Raw genomic sequence first — 22,778 nt, forward strand, 5'->3', positions numbered from 1 at the left:
TTTCATGATAATTCTGTTTTTCTGTGATGCAACACACAACAACAGAACTACTTAGCTAAGCAGTTAAGCAGTTAGTGCACAGTACAGTCCACCAGTACAGAAATCACCCATAAAACTGTTGAGTTCATCTGTTAGCCAGCATTGAGCCGCTAGCTGCATTCTAGTGTTCTGAGTTAAATAATTAAAGACTGTAGTAAACTATAGCCATAACCCACATATCACATCAAATCAGCATCCATCAGACATTAATTAAGTTCAGAAAACAGTTAGCATCACCAGCTAGTTGTTTGAGTCGCCAAATAGCTGATAGGCTAATCCACTAATTTCTTACAGTGGAAAATACAGTAAATTTAAAGTATTTTAAAGCAGCACTGGTATATTTTAATATTACAGAACAACATATTTCAGCTATTAATGAAAAAAAAGAGTATGCCATAATTAAGCAGCCTACAATATCCTGAAAATAACCTCTGGTATGTGTGGGCGTCTTTTATAACTGTTTTGTAATTTTTAGGTGAATAAAGGTGCAGATATAGAGTTGTAAGAGACATAGAGTATTTACAGAATCTGTTACAAGGTTCTTGCACCATTTTAAAAGTCAAATTTAAAGCTTTTTAGACCTTTTTTTAAGACCTCAATAAATATAATTTAAGTATGTAAATATAATTTAAAAATGTAGTCATAGTTTATTTGGTAGAAAATAATGTATTATATTATAAATCAAAACTTAGCTGGCTCTCCGCTAACCTTAGTTCTCTCCCTGGTAAAGTTAGCTAGCTTATCGCTAATGTTGGCTAGCTCTCGACTAGCTCTTGACTAACCTTAGTTCTCTTCCCGGTAACGTTAGCTAGCTTGTCGCTAATGTTGGCTAGCTCTTGACTAACCTTAGTTCTCTTCCCGGTAACGTTAGCTAGCTTGTCGCTAATGTTGGCTAGCTCTTGACTAACCTTAGTTCTCTCCCCGGTAACATTAGCTAGCTTGTCGCTAATGTTGGCTAGCTCTTGACTAACCTTAGTTCTCTCCCCGGTAACGTTAGCTAGCTTGTGGATAATGTTGGCTAGCTCTTGACTAACCTTAGTATTCTCCCTGGTAACGTTAGCTAGCTTATCGCTAATGTTGGCTAGCTCTTGACTAACCTTAGTTCTCTCCCCGGTAACGTTAGCTAGCTTGTCGCTAATGTTGGCTACCTCTTGACTAACCTTAGTTCTCTCCCCGGTAACGTTAGCTAGCTTATCGCTAATGTTGGCTAGCTCTTGACTAACCTTAGTTCTCTCCCCGGTAACATTAGCTAGCTTGTCGCTAATGTTGGCTAGCTCTTGACTAACCTTAGTTCTCTCCCCGGTAACGTTAGCTAGCTTGCCGCTAATGTGGGCTTGCTCTCCACTAACCTTAGTTCTCTCCCCGGTAACATTAGCCATCTCTCTGTTAACCATAGTTCTCTCCCAAGTAACGTTAGCTAGCTCGCTACTAATGTTGGCTAGCTCTTCATTTACCTTAATTTTCTCCCCGGTAACGTTAGCTAGCTTGTCGCTAATGTTGGCTAGCTCTTGACTAACCTTAGTTCTCTCCCCGGTAACGTTAGCTAGCTTGCTCTCCGCTAACCTTAGTTCTCCCCGCAAGAACCCTGTGTTACTGACTGAGGTTCATTCCAGGGAGCTGTTAAGTCTATACCAGTTTATTAATTTGCTCCTCAGCTATAATTTAATGTGTGTGTACCGTATTTTCAGCTGTTTCCTGCAGGGAACCGTGTTCCTCATGCAGGTTCCGCTCAGAGGGTCTACATCCTCCACTATAACAAACGGAGCTTCTTCCAGAGTGACGATGGAGAGGTGGTCATCCTGGCGGCTCTCTGCTCCTGAGTACAGCTCGAACCGTGGCCACACGTGGTACTTCATCGACAACGAGCCGTTCTCCCACTTCCCCACCTACACACACACCCACACACCACATATATACCGCATATACACTGGTGTAGCTCAAAAATTAAATATTATTAATTTTTTTATTTATTTATTTATTTTTTTTTAGAATTGAATTCAAAATTGTCATATTTCACATTCAAAGAAATTAAATAAACAGCTTTGGAAAAAAAAATTAAGAGACCACTTCAGTTTCTGAATTAGTTTCTCTGATTTTGATATTTATAGGTATATGTTTAAGTAAAATTAACTTTGTTGTTTTATTCTATAAACTACAGACAACATTTCTCCCAAATTCCAAATAAAAATATTGCCATTTGGAGCATTTATTTGCAGAAAATAAGAAATGTCTGAAATAACAAAAAAGATGCAGAGCTTTTAGACCACAAATAATGCAAAGAAAAAAAGTTCATATATCTTGGCATGTTCTTCTCCACCAGTCTTACACACTGCTTTAAGAAAACTTTATGCCTTTACTCCTGGTGCAAAAATTCAAGCAGTTCAGTTTGATTTGATGGCTTGTGATCATCCATCTTCCTCTTGATTATATTCCAGAGGTTTTCAATTTGGTAAAATCAAAGAAACTCCTCATTTTTAAATGGTCTCTTATTTTTTTCAGAGCTGTATAAATAAATACATATCTTAAGCATAACATTATAAACCCCCTTCTTTGTTTCTACACCCATTGTCCGTCTTTGATTCCTAGCGCTAATTAACATGGTCGTGGTGTATGAGGTGTTGAGTGTGTTGAGCTGGTACAGGTGGATCAGACAGTGCAGCAGTGCTGCTGGAGTTTTTAAACACCTCAGTGTTACTGCTGGACTAAGAATAGTCTGCTTGTGGGAAGCGTCCTGTGATCAGTGTCCTGTGAGCAGAGATGAAGGACTAGAGAAACAGAACTACAGGACTACAGTCTGTAAATATATAAGAAATATGTACAAAGTGTCCTATAGTCTCAGTGAAGCTGGTAAAATTGATTAAATAGAAACAATGGGTCATAAAGTTATCATTATATATACATATATACAGTACATATTCTATGTATACACACACACACACACACACATATACTGACCCTGTCCCACTGTCTCTCTTTGTCCAGCAGGATGATGACCAGCTTTGGGTGCATCTGGTATCCGTCCTCACTAAAGGACAGGTTACGACCTTCAAACGTCACGTTCATCAGATACCTGACAACACATACACACACACACACACACACGCATGAATTTATGTGTCCTTTATTACACACTGTACAGTAAATTGATCTCTCTATTCTCTCTCTTTATTTCCTCTTTCATGTCATTGTTTCTATAGCAACACTTTTGCCTTAAAATCACATGCACACACACACTCTAACAGATAGATAGATAAATAAATAAAGGGAATGAGGATGGGGTTCATGGCTGAGGATCATATATTCAGTGTAAGAGAAAAAGCGAGAGAAAGCTAGACTGTGTGCAAGTGTGTGTGTGTGTGTGTGTGTGAGAGAGAGAGAGAGAGAGAGAGAGAGAGAGAGAGAGAGACAGCGGGAGCACAATTACAGTCCTACAGGCGTTTGTACATATGTAATGTGTTTCCATAGCAACCACAATCACTGCCATTCCCAAGCCAATCTGCTGCATTTCCACGGCAACCACTGTTTCACACACACACACACACACACACACACACACACACACACACACACACACACACACACACACACAAAAACACACACACACAGAGGGAACAGGTTCCTGTACCCCCAACCTCTCTTTCTCTCTGTCACTCTCTGTGAACTGAACACACACTCAGTGTTTACTCATTAGCAGCTAATTTATAATAATATTATATATAATATTTCACACACACACACATACGCACACACACATGCACACCACTAACTCTGACATCTGTGTGTGTTGATGAGGAATGAGGGCGCACACCTATAATAAGCTCCTCTAATGGGAGCGTGGGTATGTTGTGTGTGTGTGTGTGTGTGTGTGTGTTGGGGGGGACTGCCATTTTATTTCCTTTCACTCTCAAAATTAAAACAACTGTGCGTTTGTGTGTGTTAACCACTTATTAATAAATAAATATTACTGTGTGGTTTAAAGTAATTATTCACATTATTCTGTGTAATTAATATTAAATACGTGTACTGTTTTGTATAGGTAATATTGTTTAATTACATTATACTGTTTAGTTAATTGAAATGAATCACATTATTTTGTGTAGGTCATATGATTACAGTATTCTGTGTATTTAAAATAGAATAATAATAATATTCTGTGTAGTTAATATTGATTAAAAACCTTATTTTGTGTGGTGTTTATATTGATTAATCACATTATTCAGTGTATTTAAAATAGATTAATCACAGTACTCTATGTAGTTGATATTGATTGATCACATTATTCTGTACATTTAAAATAGATTGATTACATGATTCTGTGTAGTTGATATAGATTGATCACATTATTCTGTGTAGTTGCCATGATTAATTACATTATTTTGTGTATTTGAAATTAATTAATCACATTATTTTGTGTAGTTGATATTGATTAATTACATTATTTTGTGTATTTAAAATAGACTAATCACTTTAATTTGTGTAGGTGATATTGATTAATCCGATTATTCAATTTATTTAAAATAGATTAATCACATTATTCTGTGTATTTAAAATAGATTAATCACATTTTTCTATGTATTTAAAATAGATTAATCACATTATTCTGTGTATTTAAAATAGATTAATCACAGTATTCTGTGTATATAACAGATTAATCACATTATTCTGTGTATTTAAAGCAGATTAATCACATTTTTCTATGTATTTAAAATAGATTAATCAAATTATTCTGTGTATTAAAAAGAGACTTATTACAGTATCCTGTATATTTAAAATAGATTAATCACATTATTCTGTGTATTAAAAAGAGACTTATTACAGTATCCTGTATATTTAAAATAGATTAATCACATTTTTCTATGTATTTAAAATAGATTAATCACATTATTCTGTGTAGTTGTGTGTGTGTGTGTGTGTGTGTTTACCGCAGCACTTCGTTAGGGTTGCCTGTCATTTGGGTTTTCTTCTCCGGAGCTCCATGACATTCGGACTTCAGCAGTGTGTGCGGACCTCGGTCCATCATCATGGTTGAGGTCGCCATGGCGATTACAGCTATGCCATCACGCACCCGAGCTTCCAGCCCATAATCCCACTCATCATACGACACACTGATCATACCTGAGAGAAAGAGAGAGAGGGGGAGATAAAGAGATATATCTTCATTATCTATGTCTCTAATCATCCATAACTAACTATGTGGGATCCTATTGAAATACTGATGAAATCTGAGGGAAATCTAAATACCTGTGTATCATTTTAATATGGCATTTTAAGCGTTTATTTATTTTATTGTTGATTATTATGGCTTACAGCAAATGATAGCCCAAAAATCAGTGTCTCAGAAAATTCGAATATTATATAAGACCAATTGGTGCGTTTGTCAGTGTGGGTAGTGTGCCAAGTCCTGCTGGAAAATGAGATCTATATCTCCATAAAAGTTGTCAGATGCAGAGGGAAGCATGAAGTGCTGTAAGATTTTGTGGGAAAACAAAACTGCACTGACTTTAGACTTGATAATAAAACACAGTGGATCAACACCAGCAGATGACATATCTCTCCAAACCATCACTGATTGGTGGAAACTTCACACTAGACAACAAGCAGCTGGGACTGTGTGTCTCTCCACTCTTCCTGCAGACTCTGCTCCCTTGATTTACAAATGAAATATAAAATTTACTGATGATCAGTGATGGTTTGGAGAGACATGTCTGTCATCTGCTGGTGTTGATCCACTGTGTTCTATCAAGTCCAAAGTCAGTATATGAAAACCCAAACCACATGAAGAACTGCAGGTTTTATGTTATTATTACCTGTGGGGAACTCTGGAGGGATGTGGTCAGCGTCCCCCGCCACCAGAGACGGCACGATCCAGGTGAATCCGTATCCCGTGAGGCCGACGGAGTGCGCCACCTCGAAGATGATGTTGGCCTCCTCCTTGGTGGAGTAAAGCAGGATAACCGGACTCTGCAGCTTCTTCAGCTGGTTCTGGATCTTCGCATCCCCGTCGTCCACAGACATATCCAGCAGCAGCACCTCCTCCAGCTCCCAGCCGACAAAACTGTTCTCTATAGTGTTCCGGATCTGGAAGAATAACAGAGAGGAATCTGAGGAATCTGCATTAACCTAGCTAACAAACATTAGGTAAAACGTAACTGTGATATTTTCTGTAGGTAAACTGGTTCCATTAGAACATTCTTTTGGTAATCTTAACTGAAATACAAGAATGCAAACAATTTAAAAATGTAGGTGTATATTTTGATAATAGAGGCTGTATAAAGACATACTTTAAAAAAACATACTTAAGTTATAAATCACAAATATACCTTATAAATACTTTTATTTTATCAAAGATGTTAGTCTTGGCATGTATTTTTCCTCCCACTAAACAGGGGCTCCATAATTTAAACAAAAAATGCTGTAACGTCCTCAACCAGAGAACCAGCAAAAAGAAATTTAGTGTATAAAGGAAGGAAACGAGGTGGACTGGGCGCAATAAATATTGAAATTAAAATTAAAATTGCGATGTGTAAAATAACAGCAAGTGCAATCTATAGACAAGCAGAATGGTTGTGGGGTTTATTATAAATACAATACCTTACTTTAAAATAATGTTTTTTTTAGATTTTGTAAATAAATATAAAGGACATCAAATAAATCAATTTTTGTCTCGAATAAAACTACACACAAAAAAATAAAAGAAATACATCCCAAAAAAAACTAATTACAAAATACAGTATACTCTGATATGTCCTATACCCAACTGTACCCAACCAGAAAGCTTGGATCACTTTCTTTTTGATTGCTATAGATCAAAGGAAGTGTGTAATACATTTTATAGAATAAACGATGTAATAAAATATAACGTAATAATGTATTAAAATATATATTTTTTAAAGAAAGCCTCACCGTATCTTAAAGTGAAATTCTTTGTTTAATTATTTGCATAGTAAAATATAAACTATTAAAAAACAAGATGCAAAATTGTTATGGACAATCAAAATACCACAAGTGAAATTATGTTCTAATGAAACTATGGACATTTATCAGGAAAAAAAGAGAAATGTATTTTTTTATTTAGAAGTTTGTCAATAATTTTTAATATGTTGTGCTTTTGCATATTGTATTGTATTGTACTGAAATGTATATTTTAATGTAATGTACGATTTCATGAAACAATCTATAAAGTATATATAAACCATAGCAACACTGTTCACCAATTTTCCCAACAATTACACAGACATTTTTTCCAGAATTATAACCAAACTAAAGTAAAGCATTCAAACATGGTGGTGGTAGTTTCAGAAACAACTCAAACACAGCCTGTGGGGGAAGGGCTGGCCTGTTGTATGGGTGTGGCACTGTGACAGGTTTCATTTAACTATATCTTTTAAGCTAAACCTTGTATCTAGAGTAGGCTAAGTGTTTATTACCTTGGTGACGAAGTCCTGGTAGCCGGGGTAGTACGTGGTCACAATGGAGAAAATGTACCAATCATATTCCTCCATGATGTTCAGCATCACAGAGGCCTGCTGCTCGATAGATGGCCCAAACTGGAAAAACATGGAGTTATCATCCTAGAAAAAAAGAGAGAAAGAGAGAGAGACACTCAGTAACAGTGAGTAACATTGTTGGGAGCAGTAAATCCACTTCGCTGGAGTACAGCATCATACAGGAGTTTCAGTTTACTTCTCCTGCACCAAGACTGGAGTAGCATTAGCATTAGCCGCTATTTCCCTGTTCAGAGGGGAGTATTATCAGCCTGTAGCCTGCTCCTAACCCCAGCTAGGACTGCTGGAGTAGCATTAGCATTACCTGCTAATCACGCTTGCTATTGCCTTATATAATGCCTTATGAATGCAATGAAATATGTTATGAATGTGTTTATAGAGATGATATTCATAGAAAGTGTTACCAATAAATCCTTTGTGCGAGAATAATGACTGCTGTTTGTATGTTTTGGTTGGAATTAAAAAAAAACATATAGAAAAAAAGTACAATTTGGTTATCGGTATCAAGTATTTGGTACAGGGATCTTGTACTGGTAACTGTATTGAGTATTTTGAAATGGTACCCAGCCCTAGTAAAGACCAGAGTATAATTTAAGTACATGCACAGTCGTTTCTTTATGACTTTGAAGTTACAGACTGTTCAGGCACCAGCAGTACTGTGCTGCTCTATTTCTCTACTCGTCTATCTGCATTTTGCTCTCTCTGTCTCTCTCTCTCTCGCTCTCTCTGCTGATATATGGTGTGTGATGGCCCTGACTGTGGCTTCTTAATGCCACTATGCTACTCCACTGCACTCTGCATATTTCACTACAACAGCCCACATTAGAGTGTGTGTGCGTGTGTGTGTGTGTACAGTTGCAAGAAAAAGTATGTGAACCCTTTGGAATTACTTGGATTTCTGCATAAATCTAAGTCACAACAATAGACAAACACAGTCTGCTTAAACTAATACCACACAAAAAATTATATATGTTTGCATGGTTTTATTGAACACAACATGTTATCATTCACAGTGCAGGGTGAAAAGAGTATGTGAACCTCTAGGCTAATGACTTTTCTAAGAGCTAATTGGAGCCAGGATGTGATGAGATTGGATGTGTTGGTTAAAGCTGCCCTGCCCTATAAAAAACACACACCAGTTTTGAGTTTGCTGTTCTTAAAAAGCATAGCTTGATGTGAATCATGCCTCTCAGCACAAAAGAGCTCTCAGAAGACCTACGTTCAAGAATTGTTGACTTGCATGAAGCTTGAAAGGGTTAGAAAAGTATCTCTAAAAGCCTTGATGTTCATGCGTCCACCGTAAGACAGATGACAGTCTACAAATGGAGAAAGTTCAGCACTGTCGCTACTCTTCCTAGGCGTGGTCATCCATGTAAAGATGACTGCAAGAGCACAGTGCAGAATGAGGTCAATCAATGAGGTGAGGAAGAATCCTAGAGTGTCAGCTGAAGACTTATAGAAATCTCTGGCACATGTGAACATTTTTGTTGATAAATCTACAATAAGAAAAACATTAAACAAGAATGGAGTTCATGGAAAAAACATTGCTGCACGTTTGAAGTTTGCAAAAAGCACCTGGATGTTCCACAGCCCTACTGACTAAATATACTGTAGACAGATGAAACCAAAATTGAGTTGTTTAGAAGGAACACACAACGCTATGTGTGAAGAAAAAAAGGCACAGCACACCATCAAAAAAAAAAAAAAACTCATCTCAACTGTGAAACATGGTGGAGGGAGCATCATGGTTTGGGGCTGCTTTGCTGCCTCAGGCACTGGACGGATTGCCGTCACCAACGGAAAAATTAATTCCCAAGTTAACCAAGACATTTTGCAGGAAAACTTACAACAATCTGTCCGCCAACTGAAGTTCAACAGAGGATCGGACAATGAAACTGAAACACCTGGTTTTAGACCACAAAAATGTATTGTCCTGACGGACAGTTCTGGTGGAAACAGGAGAGTTGAGGTGCAGATTGAATTCTGACGTGATTTGATCAGCCGTGGTTTTATGTTTTTTGGATACAGTCTGGGTTAGCACCCGAACATCCCTTTCAGACAGCTTCCTCTTACAGCGTCCACAGTTAATCCTGTTGGATGTGGTTCATCCTTCTTGGTGGTATGCTGACATTACCCTGGATACTGTGCCTCTTGATACATCACAAAGGCTTTCTTAGTCACAGATGCGCCAGCAAGACGTGCACCAACAATTTGCTCTTACCCTGCTAATTAACCCTTCACACTCTGCTCTTACTGGTGCAATAATGTGCAATTAATGAAGATTGGCCACACGGCAGCTCCATTTTAGCCATGAAACCTCCCACACTAAAATGACAGGTGTTTCAGTTTCATTGTCAAGCTCCTGTAACAGCTAATTAGGATGAGTATTGTCTCATTTATTACATTACAGGTATACAGCTTGTTCAATATTACTTATCCTAGTAAATATTAGAATCCTAATAAAGTGGTAAGCTACAAGAGCGGGGTTTCTGATAAAGTGGCCAGAAATGCGGAGCTACAGGAGAGAGGTTTGTGATGAATCTCCACAGGTAGAGGAGGATCAGATTTTTCTGGTCTGGAATGTGGAGCAACACTGGCAGCTTTATAAGCCAAACACACAGCAGAAAGCTCCACACACAGTGTGTGTGTGTGTGTAGCAGAGGGAAAGATGAAAGGTGTGTGAAAGCTGAAGTTTGGCAGACTAAAAAAGACTGTCACCTGATCTCGTCTCACACACACACACACACAGCCAAACACACACACCCAGTATCTATACATACACTCTCCAGCAGAGCCCAGCACTACAAAGGAGGTGATAGTTGGCTCTGTGCCAGCTGGGCAATTCACTGCCAACATTCCTGAGAACTACTCTCACCTGCAGCACAACATGAGTATACAGTGTGTGTGTGTGTGTGTGTGTGTGTGTGTGTGTGTGTGTGTGTGTGTGTGTGTGTTTGTGCTCAGCAATATTACAATTCACCCCAAACAACAGTAACACCTCCCCCAACATACATACATACACACACACACACACACTGTCCTCTTTCTCATCTCTTTCTCTTCTCCTTATTCTCGCCCCATCCCCCCCCTGCCCCCCCGCCCCCCTGGTCCCATTTATTTCAGTGGAATGGTTGCCAGAACGCAGATTCGATTGAATACTGCTGTACTGTCTATGTGAGAGCTCAACTCCACCAGCATTCATACTGGCTACAGCTTCCTGCAGCATTCATACTGGCTATAGCTTCCTCCAGCATTCATACTGGCTATAGCTTCCTCCAGCATTCATACTGGCTACAGCTTCCTCTAGCATTCATACTGGCTAAAGCTTTCTCCAGCATTCATACTGGCTACAGCTTCCTCCAGTATTCATACTGGCTTTAGCTTCTTCCAGGATTTTCACACTGGCTACAGCTTCCTCTAGCATTCATACTGGCTATAGCTTCCTCCAGCATTCATACTGGCTAAAGCTTTCTCCAGCATTCATACTGGCTACAGCTTCCTCCAGTATTCATACTGGCTATAGCTTCTTCCAGCATTCATACTGGCTACAGCTTCTTCCAGGATTTTCACACTGGCTACAGCTTCCTCCAGCATTTATACTGGCTACAGCTTCTTCCAGGATTTTCACACTGGCTACAGCTTCCTCTAGCATTCATACTGGCTAAAGCTTCCTCCAGCATTCATACTGGCTACAGCTTTCTCCAGCATTCATACTGGCTACAGCTTCCTTCAGCATTCATTCTGGCTACAGCTTCCTCCAGCATTTATACTGGCTACAGCTTCCTTCAGCATTCATACTGGCTACAGCTTCCTTCAGCATTCATACTGGCTACAGCTTCCTCCAGTGTTAATACTGACTACAGCTTTCTCCAGGATTTATACTGGCTAAAGCTTCATCCAGCATTTTCCCACTGGTTATAGTTTTTTTCTGCATTCATACTGGCTACAGATTCCTAATGCATTTATACTGGCTACAGCTTCCTCCAGCATTTATACTGGCTACAGCTTCATCCAGCATTCATACTGGCTACAGATTCCTAATGCATTTATACTGGCTACAGCTTCCTCCAGCATTCATACTGGCTACAGTTTTCACCAGCATTCATACTGGCTACAGCTTCCTCCAGCATTCATACTGGCCACAGCTTCTTCCAGCATTTTCACATTAGTTATAGTTTCTTTCAGCATTCATACTGGCTACAGCTTCCTAAGGCATTCATACCGAATACAGTTTCTTCTTGCATTCGTACTGGCTACAGCTTCCTCCAGCATTTATACTGGCTACAGCTTCCTCCAGCATTTATACTGGCTACAGCTTCATCCAGCATTCATACTGGCTAAAGCTTCGTCCAGCATTTATTATTGGCTACAGCTTCCTCTCACATTCATACTGGCTACAGCTTCCTCCGGCATTCATATCGGCTACAGCTTTCTCCAGCAATCATACTGGCTACAGCTTCCTCCAGCATTCATACTGGCTATAGCTTCCTCCAGCATTCATACTGGCTATAGCTTCCTCCAGCATTCATACTGGCTACAGCTTCCACTAGCATTCATACTGGCAACAGCTTCCTCTAGCATTCATACTGGCTACAGCTTTCATACAGACTACAATTTCCACTAGCATTCATACTGGCTACAGTTTCCTCTAGCATTCATACCAGGTACAGCTCCCCAGTATTCCTACCAGCTACAGATTCCTTCAGCATTCATACTGGCTACAGGTCCTCCTAAATTCATACTGTATATTTTCATGACTGGATAACAACTAATTAGATCACACTGCCTATTTTACTTTAACATTAGACTTACAGATAAAAAAATGTAATACTGTAATACAGCTAGTCTGTTTCAGCCAAGGCTGCCTATCATTTCATTCTTAAGTGTAGCCCTGCCTACTTACAGTATAGCAAAATAAGAGTTCAAAAAATAATATCTGAAAGAAAAAATTTAGAGAAAACTGTCCCCGGAAATGGAAAGAAAGTTAAGATGAGAAAAATTAGATTAAATATGTGCAGCGCTGGTCTGTTATTAAAACATATGGGGATGGGCGGAGCTACACATCATTTTGCAACCAGCCAGCAGAAGTGCTACACCTGTGGTGTCTTTATTTGTGAGAGATGCTGCGCTGCCCATGCTCTATACACTCACTGGTTCCCTTGGGAGAAAGGGGTGGACAGGACTTTACCCAGCATGCTGTTCTGTACTTCCAAGACGATCCATCTTATACTCAGAGGACTCCTCACCCGGTCACACGGAGAGAGACCGCCCGCTTGTACAGCTGCCCTGACCGCCTTATTCAACCTGAATTACAGCCATACACACACCCATTCACACACACACACACATATACACACACACACACACACTTTCCTGCTGAGCTCTTCCTTTCCCTGTTTCTGAAATTCCCTTGCTCTCTCTCTCGCTCACTCTCTGCTCCATCATCAGATTTCTTCTGATAAAGTCTTTAATCAAACACATGCAGCCGTGATTAGTCAGACGGCTCTTAATTAGGCCCGGCCTTGTTCTCCAGCTTTATTTAACCTTAATTAAACCAAACGGAGCTGCATTTACATATCAGCCTCTCGCTCACTCTCCCACAGCCTGAGAGAGAAAGAGAGAGAGAGAGAGAGAGGGGCTGTCTTATTTACAGTATTCTAAGAATGTCCTCTCAGTGTCCTCATTAAAGCATCAGCAAGTTCATGTTCAGTTCTACCAACAGTTCATTGGACCGTATGCAGCAGGGGCACCCAAACTTTTCCACAATGGGTGAGTGTGGGGATCGTATGTTCATTACAGAGTATTATAGAGCACCCCCTACACTTCCTATAGTGAATTACAGTCTGTCAGAAGGAGTGTGTGGATCATATGAACATTATAGAGCATTATTAGCGTGCTCTGTACGCTTCCTATAGTGTATTATGGTCAGTCAGAAGAAGTGTGTGGATCATATAATCATTATAAAGCATTATAGAGCAGCCTCTATGTTTCGATTAGTGTATAACAGTATGTCAGAATGAGTGTGGGTATCAAATGATCCTTATAGAGCATTATAGAACACCCCCTACCCTTCGTTTGTGTATTACAGTGTGTCAGAATGAGTATGTAGATCATATGAACATTATAGCGCACCCCCTACACTTCCCATAGTGAATTACAGTCTGTCAGAATAAGCGTGGGGATCATATAATCATTATAAAGCAATAATATAGAGCATTATAGAGTACCCCCTACGCTTCCTGTTATGCATTGCAGTACGTTACAATGAATGTGTGGATCATATGAACATTACAATTCATTACAGAGCACCCCCTATGCTTCCTGTAGTGTCCTGTAGAGCACCCCCTATGCTTCCTTACAGTCAGAAGGGGTGTGTGGATCATATAATAATTTTAAAGCATTATAGCGCAGTCCTTACACTTCCCATAGTGAATTACAGTCTGTCAGAAGGAGTGTGGGGATCATATAATCATTATAAAGCATTATAGAGCAGTCCTTATATTTCCTTTAATGTATAATAGTGTGTGTGGACCATATGATCATTACAGAATATTATAGAGAACTGTAGAGCAGCCTCTACGCTTTCTGTTGTGTATTACATTCTGTTAGAATGAGTGTATGGATCATATGAACATTACAGAGCATTATTACCACGCCCTGTACGCTTCCTGTAGTGTAATATATATTCAGTCAGAATGAGTGTGTGGATCATATGTTTATTACAGAGTATTATAGAGCAGCCTCTATGCTTCCTGTAGTGTATTTTAGTCTGTTAGAATGAGTGTGTGGATCATAAGATCATTATAAAGCATTATAGAGCAGTCCCTATTTTTGCTATAGTGCATTACAGTCTGTCAGAATAAGTGTGGGGATTATATGAACATTATAGAGCATTATTAGTGTGCCCTGTACACTTCCTATAGTGTATTTTTGTCAGTCAGAAGGGACGTGTGGGTCGAATTAACATTATTGAGCATTAAAGAGCACCTGCTACAATTCTTTTAGTGTATTACAGTCTGTGAGAATAAGTGTGGGGATCATATGATCATTATAGAGCCTTATAGCGCACCCCCAAACGTTTTCTGTAGTGTATTAAATATGTCAGAATGAGTGTGTAGATCATATGAACATTATATTTCATTATTGAGCGCCCCCTATACTTCCTGTAGTGTATTACAGTCTGTTCGTATGAGTGTGTAGATCATATAAACATTATAGCGCATTATAGAGCACACACCATACACTTCCTGCTGTATATTATAATTTGTCATAATGAGGGTGTGAATCATATGAATAATATAGCGCATTTTAGAGTACCCCCTACGCTTACTGTAGTGTATCATAGTCTGTCAGAATGAGCGTGTGGATCATATGATCATTATAGAGCATTAAAACGCACCCTCCACACTTCCTGCAGTGTATTGCTGTCTGACAAAAAGAATATGTCGATCATATGATCATAATAATGCATTATAGAGCACCCATACCCTTCTTATTGTGTATTACAGTGTGTCAGAATGAGTGTGTAGATCATATGAACATTATAGCACATTATAGAGCACACACTATACACTTCCTGTTGTATATTAGAATTTGTCATAATGAGGGAGTGAATCATATGAACAATATAGCGCATTATAGAGCACCCCCTACGCTTACTGCAGTTTAATACAGTCTGTCAAAAGGAGTGTGTGGATCATATGATCATTATAGAGCATTATAGAGCACCTCCCACATCCCCTGCAGTGTAATGCTGTCTGACAAAAAGAATATGTCGATCATATGATCATTATAATGCATTATAGAGCACCCATACCCTTCTTATTGTGAATTACAGTGTGTCAGAATGAGTGTGTAGATCATATAAGTGTTATAGAGCATTATAAAGCAACCCTTATTTTGCTGTAGTCTATTACAGTGTATCAGAATGAGTGTGTAGATCATATGAACAAATATATTTCATTATAGAGCACACCTATGCTCCCTGTAGTGTATTACAGTCAGTCAAAAGGAGTGTGTGGATCATATGATCATTATGAAGCATTATAAAGCACCCCATATGCTTCCAATAGTGAAAATTCTGTAAAAATATTTGTAATCTTATTTTTTTTTTTGCATGTTAGCATTTAAGGTTAGTCTGCAGTAGAGTCGCATTAAGGAGTGACGCTGTTGTGAAGGAAAAGCTGCAGCCTGAGCTCAAAATCAATTTCTGTAACGAGCGCTGCTTTAATCTTAATTGAAATTTGATAAGACTGATTATCAATATTAATACTACTATCATCTCTTACAGCAGAGCAGCTCAGTGCAGCACACAAACACACACACACACACACACACACACACACAGCACTTCCGCTCTCACACTGTGGCAACACATTGACACACCAGCTGTGCTAGTCCAACTCGATTCTGGCATCTCTTCCTCACAAACACACACACAGCACACACACACATATATATTTTGACTGAGCACTACACAGCTTCATACTGGGGCTTGTAGCACAGGTACCACTGCTTCGCTGCAGCACACACACACATACACACATATATACACACACACACACCTCTCTAATATAGGCACATTGAGGCCGGACAGTCTGACCTTCACACTGTAGCACTCTGATAAAGAGGTGTTAACGTTATTAACCTCTCCATTTTCTCTCTCTCTCTCTACACTTTCCTCTCGCACGCCCTCCTCTCTGCCTTTGATCCCTGCTCTATTTCTCTATCCTCTCTCTCTCTCTCTCTCTCTCTCTCTCTCTTTTCTCTATCGCTGTCTCTCCTGTGCCCCTCCCATCCCTCCCTGTGCCTCATCTCTCTCTTCCTCCCGCTCTCCTCATCTCTGAGCTGAATTCTTAATTAAAAGAAATCAATTTCCAGCCCTTCTAAAAATATCTATTATACACAGTGACATCACATACTCTCTCTGTCCCTCTCTTTCTCTCTCTCTCCAACACACACACACACACACACGCATACGCACACCGGTGGACTGTGCTTGGTTTGCAGTAGCCTTCACGCTCTGTGCTCTTACACTAACGCACAGTGACAGAGATCACTGACACTACACACACCGCAAAGACGTCCTCAAAGTCACTCACACACTTACACACTTACAAAAACTATTATACATTAAAAAAAAACACACACTCACACAAACAAAAAACTTTAACACACTTTCAGAAGCGAACACACACTTTCTCTGTGCTGTTAGTGAACACACTTTCTCTGTGCTGTTAGTGTGTACACTGTCTCTGTGCTGTTAGTGTACACATTGTCTCTGTGCTGTTACTGTACGCTGTCTCTGTGCTGTTAATGTGTACACTGTCTCTGTGCTGTTAGTGTGTACACTGTCTTTGTGCTGTTAGTGTGTATACTGTCTCTGTGCTGTTAGTGTATGCTGTTTCTGTGCTGTTAGTTTATACTGCCTCTGTGCTGTTGCTGTTCACTGTCTTTGTGCTGTTAGTGTGTACACTGTCTTTGTGCTGTTAGTGTGTATACTGTCTCTGTGCTGTTAGTGTATGCTGTTTCTGTGCTGTTAGTTTATACTGCCTCTGTGCTGTTGCTGTTCACTGTCTCTGTGCTGTTAGTGTGTACACTGTCTTTGTGCTGTTAGTGTGTATACTGTCTCTGTGCTGTTAGTGTATGCTGTTTCTGTGCTGTTAGTTTATACTGCCTCTGTGCTGTTGCTGTTCACTGTCTTTGTGCTGTTAGTGTGTACACTGTCTTTGTGCTGTTAGTGTGTACACTGTCTCTGTGTTGTTAGTGTATGCTGTTTCTGTGCTGTTTGTGTATTCTGTGTCTATGCTGTTACTGTACATTATCTTTGTGTTGTTAGTGTGCACAATCTTTGTGCTGTTTGTGTATACTGTGTCTTTGCTGGAAGTGTATAGTGTCTTTGTGCTGTTACTGTACACACTGTCTCTGTGCTGTTTGTGTAAGCTGTCTGTGCTGTTAGTGTAAGCTGTTTCTGTGCTGTTTGTGTATTCTGTGTCTTTGCTGTTACTGTACATTATCGTTGTGTTGTTAGTGTGCACAATCTTTGTGCTGTTTGTGTATACTGTGTCTTTGCTGGAAGTGTATAGTGTCTTTGTGCTGTTACTGTACACACTGTCTCTGTGCTGTTTGTGTAAGCTGTCTGTGCTGTTAGTGTAAGCTGTTTCTGTGCTGTTTGTGTATTCTGTGTCTTTGCTGTTACTGTACATTATCTTTGTGTTGTTAGTGTGCACAATCTTTGTGCTGTTTGTGTATACTGTGTCTTTGCTGGAAGTGTATAGTGTCTGTGCATTTACTGTACACACTGTCTCTGTGCTGTTTGTGTAAGTTGTCTGTGCTGTCAGTGTAAGCTGTTTCTGTGATGTTAGTGTATACTGTCTGTGCTTTTAGTGTACACACTTTCCCTGTACTGTTAATGTGCAGTGTCTCTGTGCTGTTGCTGTTCACTGTCTTTGTACTGTTAGTGTTTACACTGTCTCTGTGCTGTTAGTGTATGCTGTTTCTGTGCTGTTTGTGTATTATGTGTCTTTGCTGTTACTGTACATTATCTTTGTGCTGTTAGTGTACACACTTTCTCTGTATTGTTAATGTAAAGTGTCTCTGTGCTCTTAGTGTATACTGTCTCTGTGCTGTTGGTGTACTTGCTCTCTTTGCTGTTGGTGTACACTGTATCTGTGCTGTTTGTGTACACTGTCTCGGTGCTGTTTGTTTAGGCTGTTTCTGTGATTTAGTGTATACTGTCTGTGCTGCTAGTGTACACACTTTCTCTGTACTGTTATTGTACAGTGTCTCTGTGCTGTTAGTGTGCAATTTCTCTGTGATGTTAGTGTACACTGTCTCTGTGCTGTTTATGTACACACTTTCTCTGGGCTGTTACTGCCGTTGTGCAGTTACTGTACACTGTTTCTGTGTTGTTAGTGTGACCTGTCTGTGTGCTGTTAGTGTACACTCTCTCTGTGCTATTATTTTACACTGTCTCTGTGCTGTTGATGTACACTGTCTTTGTGCTGTTATTATATACTGTTTCTGTGCTGTTAGTATAGAGTGTGTCCGTGCAGTTACTGTACACACTGTCTCTGTGCTGTTAGTGTACACTGTCTCTGTGCTGTTTCTGTGCACTCTGTGCTGTTAGTTCATGCTGTTTCTGTGCTGTTAGTGTTCGCTGTCTCTGGTCCGCTGTCTTTGATACAGAACAGAGCCCATCTGAGCATTGTCTCTTTAGTGAGACACTGACCAGAAAACAGACAGCAGTCCATCATCAGGCTCATCGTGAAAGAGAGCGTGAGAGAGAGAAAGAGAGAGAGAGAGAGAGAGAGATTGTTTGGTTTGTGCTCGTGACTGTCACACCTCCTACACTGCCTCTTCATCAGACTGATGAGCTGACAGAAGGACAGAGAGAGCGGGTAAAGAGAGGGAGAGGATAATGTATGCCAAGCACTTAAAAAACAGATCACAGCTGAATACCCAAAACCCAGAAAACCAAAAAACCCAGAAAACCAAAAAAAACATAAAACCATAAAACCCAGAAACCCAAAAAACCCAGAGAACTAAAAAACCCAGAAACCCAAAAAACCCAAAGAACTAAAAAACCCAGAAAACCAAAAAACCCCAAAAAAACCCAGAAAACCAAAAAACCCAAAAAACTAAAAAATCCAGAAAACCAAAAAAACCCAAATACGGTAACTTAAAAATCCAGAAAATCAAAAAACCCAAATAACTAAAAAATCCAGAAAAACAAAAAACCCAATGAACTAAAAAGGTCCAGTGAACCAAAAAACTTTAGAACAGAAAAAACAACAGAACCAAAATACCCAAAGGCGCAGATAACTGGAAAACAAAAAGAACCAGAAAACCTATAGATATGTGTTCTATTAGTGTACACACTGTCTCTGTACTGTTAGTGTACACTGTCTCTGTGCTGTTAGTGTACACACTGTCTCTGTGCTGTTAGTGTACACACTGTCTCTGTGCTGTTAGTGTACACACTGTCTCTGTGCTGTTAGTGTACACACTGTCTCTGTGCTGTTAGTGTACGCTGTCTCTGTGCTGTTAGTGTACACACTGTCTCTGTGCTGTTAGTGTACGCTGTCTGTGTGTTGTTTGTGTACACACTGTCTCTGTGCTGTTAGTGTACACTGTCTGTGTGCTGTTAAGTGTTCATTTTCTCTGTGCTGTTAGTGTACACTGTCCCTGTGCTGTTAGTGTGCACTGTCTCTGTGATGTTAGTGTGCACTGTCTCTGTGATGTTAGTGTGCACTGTCTCTGTGCTGTTAGTGCACACTGTCTCTGTGCTGTTAGTGTACACTCTCTCTGTGCCGTTAGTGTACACTCTCTCTGTGCCGTTAGTGTGCACTGTCTCTGTGCCGTTAGTGTGCACTGTCTCTGTGATGTTAGTGTGCACTGTCTCTGTGATGTTAGTGTTCATTTTCTCTGTGTGCTGTTAGTGTACACTGTCTGTGTGCTGTTAGTTTGCACTGTCTGTGTGCTGTTATTGTACACTGTCTCTGTGCTATTAGTGTACACGGTCTCTGCCCAGAGAACTAAAAAAGGAAACTAAAAAACGAAATACCCGAAGAACCAAAATACCCAGAGTACCCAAAGATGCAGATAACTGGAAAACAAAAGAACCAGAACCAGTCCTATAAACATAAAAATACCCAGAAAACCCAAAAGACCAATAGAACCAAAAACCCACCCTCTCTCACTCTCTCTCTCTCTCACTCACTTATTCTCCCTCTCTCTGTGTCAGTCTCCCTGCAGAGAGAGTGAGACGTTTAATTCAGAGAGACACGCTGTGTTACCGTGGAAACAAGCGTTCGAAAGGTCTCACTAACGAAGCTCACACACATGTACACACACAGTTCTGCAGTGCTTTCATCCAAACAGCACAGTTACATATAGTTATGTATGTATACACAGTTTAGCTCCACCTACTTAGCATACAGCAGTTTAAGTGTATAACTATTAGTGTATCATTATCACTGTATCATTATCAAAGTATTATCAGCATATCTACCCTGGGGTATCATTATCAGTGTATGACTGTTTATATGAGGTGTATTACTATGAGCGGATCTATAATGGTTTATTATTATAGGTGTATCTTTATTGATGTATAACTACAAGTGTATCATGAAAGTACATCAATATCAGAACATCACTATCACTCTATTACTAAAGGTATACCATCATCAATGTATCAGTATCATGTATCGTTAACATAATACCATAATCAGTGTAACATTACCAGTGTATTAGTGTTTTTATTAATGTATCATTATTATTAGCGCAATACGGTGGTGTATTATTATTATAGGTGTATCACTATAAGTGTGTTATGAACAGTGTCTCCATATTATTACATCATTACCAGTCCATTACTATTGGCGGTTCATTATCAATGTACCATTATAGATATACCATTATCACTTTATCATTACCTGTGTATAATTATCAGTGTATTGTTATCAGTGTATTGTTATTAATGTATCAGAAGAGGTGTCATCAATAGTGTAACAATATCAGTACATCATTATCAGTCCATTGCTATTGGTGTACCATTATCAGTGTATCATTATCATGTATCGTTAACAGCATATACTTATCAGTGTATCATTAACAGTGTATCATCATCAGTGTATCGTTATTTGTGTGTCAATCACTATCAGTGAATTGTTATCATTGTTTCGTTACCAGTGTATCATTATTAGTGTATCGTTATGAGTGTATCGTTATCAGTGTATCATTATCAGTGTATCATTATCAGTGTATCTTTATCAGTGTATCATTATCAGTGTATCATTATCAGTGTATCGTTATCAGTGTATCTTTATCAGTGTATCATTATCAGTGTATCGTTATCAGTGTATCGTTACCAGTGTATCATTATCAGTGTATCATTATCACTGTATCATTACCAGTGTATCATTATCAGTGTATCATTATCAGTGTATCGATACCAGTGTATCATTATCAGTGTATCATTATCAGTGTATCGATACCAGTGTATCTTTATCAGTGTATCTTTATCAGTGTATCGTTATCAGTGTATCTTTATCAGTGTATCTTTATCAGTGTATCGTTATCAGTGTATCGATACCAGTGTATCTTTATCAGTGTATCTTTATCAGTGTATCGTTATCAGTGTATCTTTATCAGTGTATCGTTATCAGTGTATCGTTATCAGTGTATCGTTATCAGTGTATCTTTATCAGTGTATCATTATCAGTGTATCGTTATCAGTGTATCTTTATCAGTGTATCATTATCAGTGTATCGTTATCAGTGTATCATTATCAGTGTATCGTTACCAGTGTATCGTTACCAGTGTATCGTTACCAGTGTATCATTATCAGTGTATCGTTACCAGTGTATCATTATCAGTGTATCGTTACCAGTGTATCATTATCAGTGTATCGTTACCAGTGTATCATTATCAGTGTATTGTTATCAGTGCATCATTTTCAATCTACCATTATCAGTGTATTGTTATCGGTGTATTGTTATTAGTGCATCCTTATCAGTCTATCATTATCAGTGTACTGTTATGTGTTTTTATTGTTAGAGAGATTAATCAGGGCGTTTGTAATCACTCCATCATTACCCAGCACTTCAAAACCTTATGAGACTTTCACAGACAACAAAGACACAACTTAGACAACACAAGTGTGTGTGTGTAAACGTAACAGCTTGTGGCGTCTTTGCCTGCTGCCAGGTTGGCATGGTGCTCATGGGTAATTGACTGAGCACATCTTGTGTTCCTCACACACACACTTCCCGTCTCTCTCTCTCTCTCTCTCTCTCTCTCTCTCTCTGTCTCTTTCTGTCTGTCTCTCTGGACGCAGTGGGCAGAGAGGACAGGGGAAGGACAGAACAAAGGGACAGACTGAAGGAGAATAGAGACAACACACACCTCAAAGAACCACTGCACAGAGAGAACGTAAGAGAAAGAGAGAGAGAGAGAGAGAGAGAGAGAGAGAGAGAGAGCCCTAAATGTGTGTCCTAATTTCTGATTCTGTAGGGGTTCAAATTTTAAATTTTTTGAAACTCTCTATTCCCCATCCCCCTCTCTCTCCTTCTTTTTCAGACTGTCATTTGGCCACTTCTACACCAGCACCGACTCCAAAAAACAATCTCTATTTCTCTTTCTCTCTTTATCTCACACACACACACACACACACACAGCTACAGGCTCACTTACATTAGCCATGTGAACCATTCAGCACCTCCTACACCCACT

At 39.3% G+C, this 22,778-nt stretch overlaps 1 protein-coding gene across 4 annotated transcripts in view; it reads right to left on the bottom strand.

Annotated features, from left to right (window-relative positions):
- LOC103041816 (glutamate receptor ionotropic, NMDA 2B) overlaps positions 1-22,778 on the bottom strand; it is a 118,011-nt gene that overhangs the window by 32,785 nt on the left and 62,448 nt on the right. For all 4 annotated transcript variants that reach the window (XM_049475777.1, XM_049475775.1, XM_049475776.1 and 1 more), the window contains 5 exons: positions 7,467-7,610; positions 5,847-6,117; positions 4,962-5,154; positions 2,995-3,109; positions 1,717-1,925 (listed from right to left, as the gene is read on the bottom strand). In XM_049475777.1, coding sequence (XP_049331734.1) covers positions 1,717-1,925; positions 2,995-3,109; positions 4,962-5,154; positions 5,847-6,117; positions 7,467-7,610 — 932 coding nt within the window. The remainder of the gene's footprint in view (positions 1-1,716; positions 1,926-2,994; positions 3,110-4,961; positions 5,155-5,846; positions 6,118-7,466; positions 7,611-22,778) is intronic.

This window comes from Astyanax mexicanus, chromosome 3 (genome assembly GCF_023375975.1).
Source record: "Astyanax mexicanus isolate ESR-SI-001 chromosome 3, AstMex3_surface, whole genome shotgun sequence".
Classification (NCBI taxonomy): domain Eukaryota; kingdom Metazoa; phylum Chordata; class Actinopteri; order Characiformes; family Acestrorhamphidae; genus Astyanax; species Astyanax mexicanus.